Source organism: Thunnus maccoyii, chromosome 19 (genome assembly GCF_910596095.1).
Source record: "Thunnus maccoyii chromosome 19, fThuMac1.1, whole genome shotgun sequence".
In the NCBI taxonomy this organism is placed as follows: domain Eukaryota; kingdom Metazoa; phylum Chordata; class Actinopteri; order Scombriformes; family Scombridae; genus Thunnus; species Thunnus maccoyii.
In genome coordinates, this window is record NC_056551.1 from 29206210 (window position 1) to 29221890 (window position 15681).

At 36.6% G+C, this 15681-nt stretch overlaps 1 protein-coding gene across 1 annotated transcript in view; it reads right to left on the minus strand.

Moving 5' to 3' along the window:
• Positions 1 to 838: 838 nt before the first annotated feature.
• LOC121886186 (NACHT, LRR and PYD domains-containing protein 12-like) overlaps positions 839 to 15681 on the minus strand; it is a 281314-nt gene continuing 266471 nt past the window's right edge. The window contains exons 9-13 of the mRNA XM_042396122.1: positions 4488 to 4661; positions 3354 to 3527; positions 2653 to 2826; positions 1899 to 2072; positions 839 to 1658 (exon numbers count right to left, since the gene is read on the minus strand). Coding sequence (XP_042252056.1) covers positions 1646 to 1658; positions 1899 to 2072; positions 2653 to 2826; positions 3354 to 3527; positions 4488 to 4661 — 709 coding nt within the window. The 3' untranslated portion in view covers positions 839 to 1645. The remainder of the gene's footprint in view (positions 1659 to 1898; positions 2073 to 2652; positions 2827 to 3353; positions 3528 to 4487; positions 4662 to 15681) is intronic.

The window sequence follows — 15681 nt, forward strand, 5'->3', positions numbered from 1 at the left end:
CTTTTGATACTTTAAGTAAATTTAGTTGATTATACTTAGACTTATAGACTATAGACTTATAGACTTGTAATGCAGGATTTTTACTGTTAAAATTAAATTTTAAAATTATTTTTTTCATTCTAATATTACTTTTACTTCAGTTAAAGATCTCAGTACTTCCACCTCTGAACAGGATGGCACATGTGAAATATATTTCATATACTCAACTCAACTTTATTTATAAACACTTTACACAGTTGCTCCGAAATGCTTTACACACAGAGGAAAAAAAAGAAAGAAGACAAAAACACATCAGAGGCAAAGAAAAAAGTAAGAATAAAACAAGAGAATTTAATAATTCACTCAACAATACTGCCCTTAAACACACTGTTATTTCATTATATAGTAAATGTCCTCTGGTACATTCTGCTGCTGCTGTTTTGTCAATAAAGTTGAATTGAATCTATAATTAAATAATTCCTCCTCCTGTCCACCAGGTAGAGACAGAGTCCATGTTGGTCAGTGTGCAGCATCACAGACAATCACATTTATAAACTCTTAACAGTCATTACAGTTTTACGTTATCATGCAAGTCATTTTCTTTTACTTATGAGAAATATTTTTATATATTTCTAAACAATTACAACTTGTTCAGTCTTCAAGAAGCATAATGTGAAACTTTACTGCTAATTGTTTTGTTTGTTGTTGTTGATTTTGTTTGTTTATTTTTCTTTTGATATTGATTTTTTTTTCATTTATTTATTTTTGCATTTTTCTACCTTTGAGGAATAATTTGCTCCGTCATGTTTCCTTTAAACTATGAAGGGATTTCTAAACATGAGACACAAACAGCTTCAAGGAAAGTTTATAGAATCCTCTGAAGGAGGAAACTGAAGGTGAGTTTAAACGTGAATTTAAATTTTTTTGACATTTTATATAACTTGGTGCCATCTCAGTTATAGTTTGTAGTTGAGTACTGCAATACCCATGAAGTACTACTTGAGGTCTCTACAGTTTAAACACTTTATCTGTGTTGTAGTATCATTTCAAACTGCTCAGGTTTCCTTCAGTCCACATCAGTTGTGGCTCCATCTAGTGGTCACTACAGAAAACATCATTATCCAGAGTTTATCTAATATTCTTCAGGATATGTTCATTATGATGATGTGAGCTGTGTTTTCTTTCAGTCTCTGTTGGACTCAGTGGGACCAAACCATTTTTACTTTTAATTTATAGACTTTACTTAAAGTAAAGATGCCATAAGTCTTATAGTGCCAAATGATTCTGCAGTTATCTGCAGTTTCAACAGATACAGATGGTCACATGTTTGAAAGTAAAAAGGTAAGAGATCTCAGTTTTAGATCAAATTTAAACTTAAATACAAAGACATGACTTTTAGAAGTTTTTCTAAACAAGCCCCTGCTGTTCATTCAGGAGCAGGTGGAGGGTGGAGGAGGTGGTTAAGTGGAGTAGTCTCATTTTGTCTGCAGAGACTGTGTAGAAGGACAGAGCAGTCCAGATACACTGATGATACGCTGTCAGATCCAGAGGAACACACAGAGATGATGGTGGACCTGATTTTGTGTCTGACAGTGGAGCTGTTCTCAGATCAGTTCAGATTGCAGCACTGAGAGTCATCTCCACTTCTTCTGATTCCTCTGTCAGATCAACACTCCCAGCTGATGGGAGAAGAAGAAACCAAAGAGGTCATAAATCAGTGTTTAGTGACAATCACTTCATCAGCTGTGAGTCAGTGATGCAGCACATCTAACTATAAAGCCAGGACTCTCTGTCTTGTCTGTCATTTGCATATCTCAAGAACCATTCTGCGATCTACTTCACACTTGGTGGCTGTATTGCTGGGGACCCAAGGAAGTGCACTGTTGAATTTGGTGCAATTTGGACAACTCTCTACTGACCTCAGAGTCTCCAGTCTACAATGTGGACTCTCCAGAAAATCACAAAGTAGCTTCACTCCTGAATCCTGCAGCTCGTTGTAGCTCAGCAGCAGCTCTCTCAGATGGGAGGGGTTGGATTTCAGAGCTGTGGCCAGAGAAGCGCAGCTGTTCTCTGACAAACTACAAAAACTCAATCTGAAAAAAGAATAAATGATGTAGTGTTAGAAGCAGATTATTTGGCTTGAGATCATTCAGTGTTTCATAATCTGTTCAGAGAAGAAGGTTTAGAATGTAGAAATTTAGAATATGGGAAGTCCAAACACCTGAACCCAGAAGTATGCAGGTTAAAAAAGATAAACATTTAAAAAGAGCTCTGATTAATATTTATGACAACATGCTGCTACTTCAATAAATACACAGTGACTTAAAGTCACTTTGCAGCTCCACCAGTGACTCCATCTATTCTAACTCATGTTCATGTTTTTTTATTTAAAGAAAGAAAAAGGTTAAATACCATATAAATTCAAGTGTTTTAGAGTAAATTAGGCAGTGTAGGATTGTTTGTTACATCAAGAGTTTTAAAAATGTAGCTCAAAATCTCCTGACACGGTCAATGAACCACAAATCATAAACCATTGAACAACAAAGCAGAATTTCCCTTCAAAATACTAATTGTGGATTAGCATAATATTAGCTTTATGTCTGCAGTTTATTGTCACCACAACTTTCACATCATATTAATCTCATCACAAAAGTTAAGAAAAAGTTGTCTGACCCCAGAGTCTCCAGTCTACAGTGTGGACTTTCGAGAAAATTGCATAGAAACGTCACTCCTGAATCCTGAAGCTTGTTGTAGCTCAGCTCCAAATTTCTCAGATGGGTGGCGTTGTACTTTAGAACTGAGGCCAGAGAATCACAGCTGATCACTGATAGCCCACATAGATTTAATCTGAGTAAAGAATAAATACTTAAACTTAAAACAATGTTTGCGCAAAGAGGGTCTACTTGAAAATAATGTTGAGTGATATATTAAGAGCTGAAGAAGGTTTAGAATGTATAGGTTTAGAAAATGGACACTCCAAACACCTGAACTCAACAGGATGCAGGTCAAAAACTGTCAAAAGAAACTGTGAAAAAGGGCTCTCATTAATTTTAATGACAGCATGCTGCTACTTCACCTCATAAACTCCACCAGTGACTAAAACTTTACTAACTGATGTTCATGATTTATTTTTATTTTAAAGAAACAAAAACGGTTAAATACTGTATCAGCTCAAGTGTTTTAGAGTAAATTAGCCAGTGTAGGGTTGTTTGTTAGATCAAGAGTTTTAAAATGTAGCTCTTCTGACACAGTCAATGGACTAAACCACTGAACAAGAAAGCAGAATTTCCCATTAAGATACTCAGTGTGGATTAGCATACTATCAACTTTCACATCATATTAATCTCAGCACCGAAGTAAAAATGATGTCTGACCTCAGAGTCTCCAGTCTACAGTGTGGACTCTCCAGAAAATCACACAGCAGCTTCACTCCTGAATCCTGAAGCTTGTTGTAGCTCAACTGCAGCTCTCTCAGATGGGAGGGGTTGGATTTCAGGGCTGTGGCCAGAGAAGCACAGCTGTCCTCTGACAAACTACAGAAACTCAATCTGAATGAAGAATAAATGATGTAGATAAAAATTAATTTATAATTCAATCAGATGTTTTCAGGTTTTAAATGTATAATTCAAAATTACTATATCCTAATCAATGAGCTTTCAACTAAAATGAGCAGGTTGACTTTATCATTATGTTATTGTGGAACATCATCATGTCAGCCTTCTACAGAAATCATACAAATGTCAACACAACATTCAGACACATGTTCATGTCAATGCAGATCAATCAAATTAGACATGTTGGATTAAAAAGCTTGTGCATTATTATTTATCTTCTTCCTGTAAATGGTAACAGTTATATGTAATTTCATTAAAGACACTACAGAACCTGAGTAATTACAGAAAAATAAATATTTTTACTCCACCTGAGGCATTTATTTCTAGTCACAGATGTACTCTCATCATCATTGTACTAGACTTTCACATGAATGGTGGTGCAGCTACACTAAATGGCATCATTTTCAGGCAGGAAGCATCATGTACATGTTAACGTGTCACCTGTTGTTTGTGGCAGCTCAGACATGACTAGAGATACAAACTGCATTTGGAATATGGTTTGCTTTCTTTGTCTGTACTCCTGTATGAGACTTTTAAACTGTGTATGAGACTTTAAGTATAAGTTCTTGTTGTGTTCTCAACGTTTAATATAAAAGGCATTGCTGAAAATGCAATAAAAGTCTTGATCTATTTTCCCATTAAAATCATAAACATGAAATTGGTCTAACAGATAATTGTACAATAATTTTGACAGTTTTCTTACAAATATCAGATAATTTCAATTGTAGACTAAATTCAAAGTGATGCCAACTGTACATGCATTTTGGACTTTGAACATTTGTAGTGATTAGTGAAAAACAGACGAATCAAATTAAATATGAAAGTTCTCTTATGTATTTAAATAACTGGGCAAATAAATGATGTCCAAGAGGAAAACAAAGTCAGTGAACAGACCTCAGAGTCTCCAGTCTATAGTTTGGACTCTCCAGTGCAGCAGAAAGTAGCTTCACTCCAGAATCCTGCAGGTTATTTTTACTAAAGTTCAGCTCTCTGAGATGGGAGGTGCTGGACTTCAGAGCTGAGGCCACAACTTCACAGTGACTCTCTGATAGTCCACAGCTAGTAAGCCTGTATTAAACAGATAATAATGATGATAAAATGCTGACTGTCAAAACTTTGTCAAAAGTCAAGAATCCTGCAGTTCTTTTTCTGGATTTGTATTAGAACTAAAAAGGTGAAGGACAAACTAAAATTTAACATCTTTTAGAATAACTGTGTTCATGAGTGTAAATGCACCAAGTTTTTTTTATCTCAAAGTTGTTGCAATTTTGGCAACAAGCAGCTGTAATACAAGCTGAAAACACTTAGTTTGTACATTTTATAGTGTGCATGTATGTAATGGAAGGATGATATGTCAGTGGCTGATATTTTATTGACTGAAAAATAAGAAAATGTAACTATTGTTGTTGTTCACCCAGCTGTGAACAGGGATTTTTTTAAAGGTCAGGAGAGGACTAAGAGTAACAACACAGACATGGTTTTAGAGTAAAATATAGTAGTCCATACAGTCTTGCCTCTCTTGCCTTTCTCTCCTCTGCTCTCTGTGTTGCTGCCTGTTTGCACAAGGCCAGTGTAACTTACAAAATAATTTACATGGTGTTAAGATAAATAATATTGTTTATCATATTGGTATCAGTAACAACAAACAGGTAATTATCAGTTGTTGTTATCAACCCTGAAATTTCACATCAGTGCAGCATCTCTAATGTAAAGAGATACACACTTCACAGCACGCACTATATATGGACATGGCCAAAAGCATTGGTACCCTTGCATTTCATTAAAATAATGCACCATTCACCCCGAACAGTGTTGAACAATAGTTCATTATCAGTGCATATCTATGCTTGGTTTGCAGTGGAACAAAACAAAAACGTTGTGAAAATAACTGAACTCATGCTTATTCTACAAAGACATTCTAAAATAGCCTGGACAAAATTATTAATAATACTCTTTCGAAAGTTGTAAGAAATTGTTGATTTGGAGTGATACTTTAAGCAGACTATTGTGTTTTAAATAGTATCACAGGTGTTTTCAATCATTTAATCACACATACAGCTGGTTTAAAAGGAGAAATTTACTCACTCTACTGTTGCCAATATTATTAAGAAGTCTAAGGCCCATGGAACTGTAGCCAACATCTCTGGACATGGTGGCAAGAGGAAAATTGGCCTGAGATTATTGAACAGAGGGATTGCTTGAATGGTCGCCAGAGAACCAAGGAAAACTTCAATACAGATCCAAGCTGATCCTCAAGTTCAAGGTACGATGGTTTCAAATCGCACCATCTGTCATTGTCTGAATGAGCTGGGCTGAATAGTAGAAGAACCCCAATTCTAAGAGGGAGACACAAAAAAGCCAGACTAGACTTCTGAGAATATGTGCTTTGGACAGGTGAAACAAAATTAGAGCTTTTTGGTAAATGACACCAACCCTATATTTATAGAAGAAAAGATGAAGTGATGTTTTGGGTTGATTTGCTGCCTCAGTCACTGGGGTTCTAACATGTTCAAAGTTAAATTCTGTCTTTGTAACAAATGTGCAGTCTACACTGAATCTCAGATGCACGTGTATTATATTGAAGCTGAAAGCAACAGTAAGGGACCATGGTAAAAACGCTATTTTAAATATATGAATAATCTGATTATAACTACTTATAATGCCTGTGGGTTGAAGGAAACTCACCTGCTAGAAGGAGAACATAAGAAATTACAAAGGGAATGGGTAAGCCATGTATACTATGCTTCATTTGGTAAAAAAAAGAGGTGTAGCAATTTTAATAAATAAGACATTAGCCTTTTCTTCAGAAAATGTTATCCAGGACAAACTGGGGAGGTTTGTCATGGTAGTTGGCAGCATAGGCGATGTGGAGATATCTATTGTGAATTTATATGCCCCAAATGAGGTTGATCAGAACTTCTTCAAAGAAATTGCAAATATCATTGCCAAATACGCCAGGGGCATGATCGTGGTAGGGGGGGGGGACTTTAATGCTGTGCAAGATAGTGAATTAGATAAAACACCAACAGAAAAGGGACCACAAACTAAAAAAACCAAGATACTTAATGATATGACTTCTGAATTAGGACTTGTTGACCCTTGAAGAGCTAAAAACCCTAATGGGAAGGACTTCAGTTTCTTCTCCAATGTCCATAACAGTTATTCCAGAATTGATTTTTTTTGCATCTCTCAACAATATTTATATTAAGTAATAGATTGTCACATTGAAGCAATCACACTGAGCGATCATGCCCCTGTCATATTAAATATAGATTTAGGTAAAGAAAACTTTAGATACTGGAGGCTGAATGTCTCATTATTGACAAATACAGCAGTAGTGCATGATCTAAAACAAAACCTAAAAGAATATTTAGAGACAAATGATAATGGGATGGTAACACCAGCAATATGAGCTTCTATACGTTAGATGACATCAGACTTAAACTGACACATCAACAGAATTATTATGAAAACTGTAATAGTCCAACTTCTTCTTCTGTTTTTGTTATACAAAAAATCTGCTTTGAATTATTAGTTTGCATTAATACAATTCACATTTCAACAAATCAAATGAAAATATAAAAGAACGTTCATAACATTCAGTTGTCAGAGTTTTTAAAAATCTATTTGAATAGAAAAAATAAAGATTTAAAGATTTGATATGTACACAAAGACATTCATCTATAAAAACACACTTTTACACTCAGCTCTACATCAGTTTAAAGTGAACAAACACTTGTGAAGCTGAAAGCTGAAACAAAACTTCTGTGATGAAGCTGTGACTCTACACCTGAATGAAACTATGTTCATATAAACTCATGTTTTACACATTAACCACTAAAATCACATCCTGACTCCTGTCACTGATAACATGTAAGTTGATGTGAAACAGAAATAAAACAGTCATGTCTTACCTTGTTCTCACTCACAGCTGCAGTCAAATCTAATCAGGTTTGAAGTTGAAGTTGTAGTCGAGGTGTTTGAGTTCTAACCTGTTTAATTCTTCCTCTGCAGCTTCACACACATTCAGTCATGATGGAAACAGAAGAGCGCCCGAGGCAACCAATCACAGCGTTCCTTTTATCAGCCTTCTGAACTGCACCAACATGTCCGACTGTAGCCGTGTGCCAGATTCACCTTCTACATAAACTACAGGATTATAATCTGCATTTACACACTCAGACACTTTTCTGTTTCCACTTACAGGAAATGATTTATAACGTTTATGGTGCAGTTTGTAAAATCTGGAGACTTTACAAAAAGAAAACAAAATGTGTCCTTTAAAGATACAGAATGTCGTCTGTGCATAGTTTTGGTTTTACGGCACATTGACTATTGTTCAGCGTCTGCGCTCTCATCATCTTCACTTCACCGCTCCAACATCTTCATCAAGATCAGGACCTTTATTTATCAAACTGCTAAAAGTCAAATGTTGATCCTGTCATAGAGCAACAAGCTCCTTATCTTTGGACAATAAATATGAAAAATGGCTGTTGTGTTTGGGATGGTGATTGAGTGTGAAAATGGATTCTGTACGTTTGATTTGTGGTTGAGAGAAATGAAACATCACACCTGGACAGATGTTAGAATGAAGACAGAGGAAGTTTGTTCCATCAGATTTGGGATCCTGTACTGACATTTAATCAGAGTAAGAACTGATGTGTCTGATGTAAAACAGCTTGCTGTGTTTATTCCTTTTTATTATGTATATACACTGTTGTACTCTTTAAAGAAAAACTGCTTTGTATTTAATTTAATTTATGACTGTGGTTAACCCCTAACCCTAAGGACAAGGGAATAAAAAGGATAAAAATTTGTCTTCAGTGTCAGTAACATGTGACTCCCTCCGTCCAGCAGGTGGAGCTCCACAGCTGTTTGTTCAGTTTACAGTCTGATCACTCTGAGAACGCTGGAACGTTTCTCTCTCTGTTTGGCTTTCAGGAGCTTTAACCACAGTTCATCCAGTCTGCACTGTGCACCTTTAATATAACAGGCTGATAATAATAAAAACTACCATATTTACTCTTGATGACATTTGCTTTTTTCAGTTTTATTATACAAGTTAATAGTTGTAGTGAGGTGTGATGAGGCAGAATATTCACAGTTATAAAGGTGGATTTGTTTATTATAATCAGATCAACTAGACGGGTAAAGGTTGTTTTTTGTCTTCATCTACAATGTGAAGGTCCTCAGTTGAGGATTTAATGTGACAGTGATGCATGCTGGGTAAAAAGGCTCCATCACTAATTCAGATGAACATTTTATAGAGTGATTCAGAATATGAAGAAAACAGCTCTTTGTTAAAAAGGATTTATTAGGCAAATATCTCTGTAATAAAATACAGTCAATGTGAAGTTTGAAATGTTTATTTCTCAAACACATCTGCAGTAAAAACATGGAACTATTAACAGTTTTCAGAGAAGAAAGAAGCAAGATCTGTGAAATCAAAGCCGAAATCTCTTGGTTCCGAGTTTGTAAATGTTAATGAGCTCCACTAAAAGACTGTAACGTTGAAAGATATCTACTTGATTTGACTTGTTTGGACGCTGAAGCTTCATATTAGCTTCATATAAACTTTGAGATTCATTTTTGCACAGAAGGAGGACTGTAGATTTTGTCCCCCATCACTTCCATTGTAAGGTCATTATGAAGGGATCTTCTAATGGTCAGTATGAACAGGAGGAATGATTACAGCAAGAAAAACACTGACTGTTGGTTTAAGACACACTGGAAACATGGTGAACTCGTCCTTTAAAGTGAAGAGTTGAGTAATAAAGAACCTAACCTTCAGTCCACATCAGTTGATCAATACAGAAATCAATAACAGTCATATAACAGTTTATCAGATATTCCTCATGATACTTTTATTTAATATGAGATATGATGTTGGTGTCTGTTTCTCCACTGAGTCTCTGACAGAATAAAGAGAAACAAACATTTAATGATCAAAGACAGATTATATACAGATATTTATTATTTAACATATTTAGGGAAGAGTCTAACAGAAATATTAATAAAGTTGGAGAGGATGTTGCCTTTTAATCAAATGAAATATAAGTTTCAGCCCTGTAGTTTCTGCACTGTCCTGAACTTTAACATGAGACACAAACAGCTTCAAGGAAAGTTTGTAGATTTCTCTGATGGAGGAAACTAAAGGTGAGTGAAGACTTGAATTAAAATATGTTATTGGAGGTGTTTCAGTTATAGTTGAATACTGAGTTAAGTAAACATGGAGCAGATTAAATAGATTTGAATGTGTTATGACAGACATGTTGTGGTTCAGTCTGCTCAGGTTTCCTTCAGTCCACATCAGTTGTGGCTCCATCTAGTGGTCACTACAGAAAACATCATCATCCAGAGTCGATCTAATATTCTTCAGGATATGTTCACTATGATGATGTGAGCTGTGTTTTCTTTGAGTCTCTGTCAGACTTGCTGCTCAGAATAAAGTCAAACAGACATTTAATGAACAAAGTTCAGCAGAAGCTTCAACAGACTCAGAAAGCAGCTGATGATCCAGTGAAGACACTCTGAGCAAACTGGTTTCATCAAGATCACATTTTATTCATGATTCACAGAAAAATGCATCAAGCAGGATATGATTTAATGTAGAATAACACAATAACTTTCACATCATATTAATCTGGACTCTCGAGAAAATTACACAGAAATGTCACTCCTGAAACCTGCCGCTTGTTGTAGCTCAGCAGAAGCTTTCTCAGATGGGTGGGTAAGCTAAGATTCTATTCATGATTCACAGAAAAATGCATCAAGCAGGATATGATTTAATGTAGAATAACACAATATACTGCAATCACTCAAAAATAACTTGTGTCATCTGAAATATTAAACTAATCATTACAAGCTGTATGATTCAAATACACGTGAAGAAAATCTCATCAAACAGAAGCAAATGAGATTTCATGACTTCACTCAAAAACACAAACATCAGAAAATTGGATTCACGTCCAACACAGCAGAATATTTCAACGTTCTGTAACATCGTCTGAACAAACGCATTCAAATGAGAAAATCAATCATGTTTAATAAGGTTTAAATGAACTGACTTCTTTAGATGCTACAGGAGACTTTGTGTTAGTTTGAGTTTCAATCAGACTTTGGATGAATGGTTTCAAACACGAGGAGGCATCGCTCCGTCTAATTATCTCTACTTTTATCAGCCGCTCTGCTGTTACTTTCCTCATCTGTAGTCTTTTGTCCTGCACATGTGAACTTGTTTTAAAGCTGATTAGAAACCTGCTTTCTCACGTACATGGCAGAGAAATCTGAATAAGGTTTCTCTGATCCCCTACTCCAACTACTGAAAGCAGCACTTTTCTTCTTGTTTCTTGGTTCCTGAAGTGCAACTGAACACACTGACGTTGTGTTTTGATATTATGACTGAAGCTGAGAGCAGAAAAGAGGCTGAACTATGACAGGAAGTGATGTAAAAAAGAGTATTGATAAGAAGAAAAGCAACAGCTGCTGTTACTGTGAGACAGATTCTGACTCTGCTTTGACTGATGTGGATCAACAAATGATTCTCCTGTAATCTGAACAGTGAAGTGACGTCGATAATTAAACATTAAACTACAAGAACAAACAGGAACAGAGCTCGCTGTTTCTCACAATCACACATTTCACATTTAAAAGATGATTCAGTTATTTTCTGATGTAGTTTTTACATCAACATTGTAATTAAAAGGATTATAATGAAGTAATGTTTGTGATGTTTAAACATTTATATGAACAGTGTAGAGCTTGTTGTCTATACAGCTGTCTGATGTTGTTCATCTACATCACTGCATCTTTAACTGCTTTACCAAATGCTGTTAGTTTACCAAACATGTTCCGCAGTGTATCTGTCATAGTTCCTTCATCCCTTCGACGTTTCATCTCCTCCAGCTTCTGGACCTTTACTCTGTCTTTTCTCTCCTTCATCTTCTCAATCAGGAAGTCCAAGTGGACATGAGTGGACATTGAGTTAACATTCAGGGCTTTCTGCTCCAGTGTGAGAACATGTTGGTAGGCCTCATCCAGCAACTTTATCTTCTCAGCTTTCAGTTCTTCCATCTCTGTTTGAAGATTTTCCATCAGACTCATCTCCTTCTCACATTCAGCTTTATTTTTTTCATACTTCTGCTTCACATCTTTAAGGGTCTTCTGAACTTTCCTCGTCTTGTTCACATACCTCCAGTTTTCTTTCACATGATCTGATGCAGGACACCTCTTGGTACATGAAGTGCAGCGACCATCTGTCATGACCTCACACCATGAGGCATCCCAGGCCCATGTGCATCCAGGAAAGTGACAGTTCTCTTCACAGACTTTACAGCAGGTAGCTCCTTCATAAAACCACAACCACCGATGATCATCGATAATTTCTTTATCTTTGTAGACCTCATCAACTTCTGTAGTGAACTTCTCATTCCTCTTCATCTCTTGTTCATGTTTCTTCAGAGCTTCTTTAGTTTGTTGGATCTCGTTCTGTTTTAGTTCAATCAGCTGGATTCTTTCTTGCAGGTTGTGGATGCAGGCTGTTATTCTGATACGTGAGTTCAACACTTCAACAGTCGTCTTCAGCTTTTGAGGTTTAGATTTTTCCAGGAAGTCTGTGAATTCTTCCATTCCTGTCTCTGTTACCCTCCATGCGTTCCCTAAAGGAAGCTTTGTTTTCTTTGTTCTCTCTTCTTTCTGGCAGTTATCAAACAGGAAGTGAACGGGTTGATCCTCCTCATCTATGGCACATTTAATGTTTGCAGCTCTAAGAGCTTCCAGAGCATTTTCAGGTTTTATTCCATTAGAGTTTGTGATGAGAGCGATGATGTTCTTCTCAATGTCTTTTCCAAACAGAGACGTCACTGAATCAAAGATGTACATCAGTCGGTCACTCACTCGATTCACACTCGCCTTCAGCACCAGACCCACTGCATCAATTTCATGAACTCCATCTTCTGAGCGGAACAAGTCAAATAATCTTTGACTGATGTTGACATCACGTTCAATCCCTCTGGTGTCTCCGTATCCAGGAGTATCGATGATGGTCAGAGAGAAGGGCAGAGTTTTATCTTCAAAACCAAAGATCTCGTACACGATCACATCTGATGTCTGACTCTCTGACTGACTTCTCTTCTCGTCTTCTACAATCTCAAACCAGATGTTTTCATCAAACTTCACTCCCATGGTGTAGTTGACCAGAGCGTTGATCAGAGTAGATTTTCCTGTTCCTGTTTCACCTACAAGTAAGATGGTTTTGTTTTTCTTGTTCAGGTTTTTCTCACCAACAGTTTTTCTTGTCAGATTTCCAAACTTCTCTTCCTTTGGTCTCAGATGGTAGACAGCAGGAGATCCTGAAGAGATCTGAGAACCTTTGGAGATGATGTCCTTGTATTTGAATGAGACGTTACTGATTTCGAGATAAAATAGAGAAAAAATAGAGAACTGTTTAATACACATATAAACTTAATGAACAGATTTGTACTCTTCCCTTATTGTACATCAGTCATTATTTTCTATTTGAAGTTAAAAGATATAAAATGAAATAAAATAAAAGAGAATAAAGTGTAATAATTGCTGATTTGAATAAAAGCCTAAATGTTGCAGCTGTGAGCTCAGTGGTTGAACCTCTAGCAGCATCTCAGCTACTGATATCATGAAGCTCATCACAGTTTAACAGAACAGAAACCACTGAGATCCATCAGCCTCCAAACAAACTCATATTTACCTCCAGCTGCTGACAGAAATCTGAGCAGCAACACTCACTGCATCAGCTGACAATAAGGAAATGAGTCCACTATGACATCACATTAGTATTTGTTTTACTCTGATATTAATTAGTATTGTGGTGTCTGTGGCTCAGGAGATAGAGCAGGTTGTCCACTAATCAGAAGGTCAGTGGTTCAATGTGTGTGTGTGTATGTGTGTGTGTGTGTGTGTGTGTGTGTGTGAATGTGTGTGAGTGTGTGAGTGTGTGTGTGTGAGAGAGAGAGAGTGTGTGTGTGTGTGTGTGTGTGTGTGTGTGTTTACTATTATCTAAATCATTTGGTTTTGATTGTGTCTATTACATAATTATTATATTATTATTATTATTTCTTGTGTGTTTTACACTGATGAAGACACAGTCGTGTAGAAACGTTACTCTGTTTGCAGTATTAAAGGCTGAGAATCAATCAGTGTCTTTTCTGTCTGTTGTTTTCTGTCCCTGATCTGAGAAACATCTGATTCAGCTGCACATTGCTGGACGACGCCTGGAGAACCTTTTTACTTAGAGGCCTGATGATATTCAGCTGCACTACATCAAAAATGAAAGCTGTACGCAGGTCAGCAAGTAGTGAAACATGAAAAACATCAGAGCACTAGTTGACTGACTTTATCATTTGGAGACCTGTGTAATATTCCTATAATTCACCTGTAGAGACTGAAAACATATCTGGAAGCTTCCTGATGTTACAATGAGGTTCACATACTTTACATTCTCTGATGTCATTTCTAACATCTCTATAATACTTTAAATATTCCTACAGTAACTTGACACTGACTGTTTCTGTCATCAGTATTGTGTTTATGTCTCCTAACTTCATCCACCTTTATCTGAGTTTTAATTGATCATATATAACAACATTACTACTTTCTATGGTAGATAATCAACAGTGAGTTTATGATATTGTTCTGAAATGACATTATAGGGATTGTCAGTTGTGCATCTTGTCCAGAGGCTGAATATTCCTAACACACCTGTGCAGGCAGAGATCAGAGTGAACACACCACTGCATTGTTATGAGCTGTTTCCACACACACACACACACACACTCACACATACACTCACACACACACATACACACACACACACTCACACACACTCACACGCACATATACGCACACACACACACACTCACACACACGCACTCACACGCACACATACACACACACTCACACACTCACACGCACACACACTCACACACACACACGCACAGACACTCACACACTCACACACTCACACGCACACACACTCACACACACACACGCACACACACTCACACACGCGCACTCACACGCACACATACACACATACACACACACTTCCATGCATTTTGTTCTAATTGTATTTTAATGGTTATTTGTAGTAATGTTACTCACGACGTTGCCATGGTGCTGCCTGTCAGAGAGACTCCACACGGTGAGGATGAAACAGGTGTTTTGGTATCTGGGAGGACAAAATGAAAACCATCATAAAGTGAAATAAAGGTGTGAAGAACTTGCTGCAGAAAGTTTCAGTGCTGCACATTTTGAGCGACGAGCCGCTCGACCAACAACGTCTCCTAGAAATGATGTTTGTTTGCTACTAAATGGAAACAGCATATATGTTCTGAAGGAAACGTCCTGCTGCCTGGATTAAACTTTTATATCAACATAATGAGGAAATGTTGTTAATTAATGTATCTGAATGTAAATGTCCAATAACAACACATTTGGTTTGTTTTCTATAATATGTGAGTGGCTGTTTGAATGAGGGTTCATGGGGTTACAGTAGACCCTGTAACAATAAATCATTTTATGATGGGACAGACTTACCAAACAGTCTCTATACAGGGTTTACTTTAGTTTATTCAAGTCCAAATTACCATCACATGCAGTGGACACATTGGAAGTTACTGGTGTCTGTAATCATTCCTCCTGTCCACACTGGCTGTGATGTGATCCCTTATTTATAGCGTCCAAACACTGTAAACAGGTTTGGTCATTTGAACAGTATTTTACTTTAATGTGTTCAGTAGGATATCAGTGTGAAAAGTCTCTTACTGTAAATCACAAAGGATTATGGGAAAATATGTGTAAAGTACAGACTGTAATTCAACTCTACTGTAAATCATTTACAGTAATATATCTGCCCCCAAAACTGACCAATGAGGACGCAGAATTTATTCTTACATTTGGTTCTCTATAATAAATTGAGATTTTTATAACATTTGATGATTAAATCCAGGTTTTAAATACAAATAAATTGTCTCCAGATTAACTTGGCTTTCTGTTTCAGTAAATTAAATGTAACTTGGTTCTTCTGGGCATCACTACCATGAGCTGAGAGCTG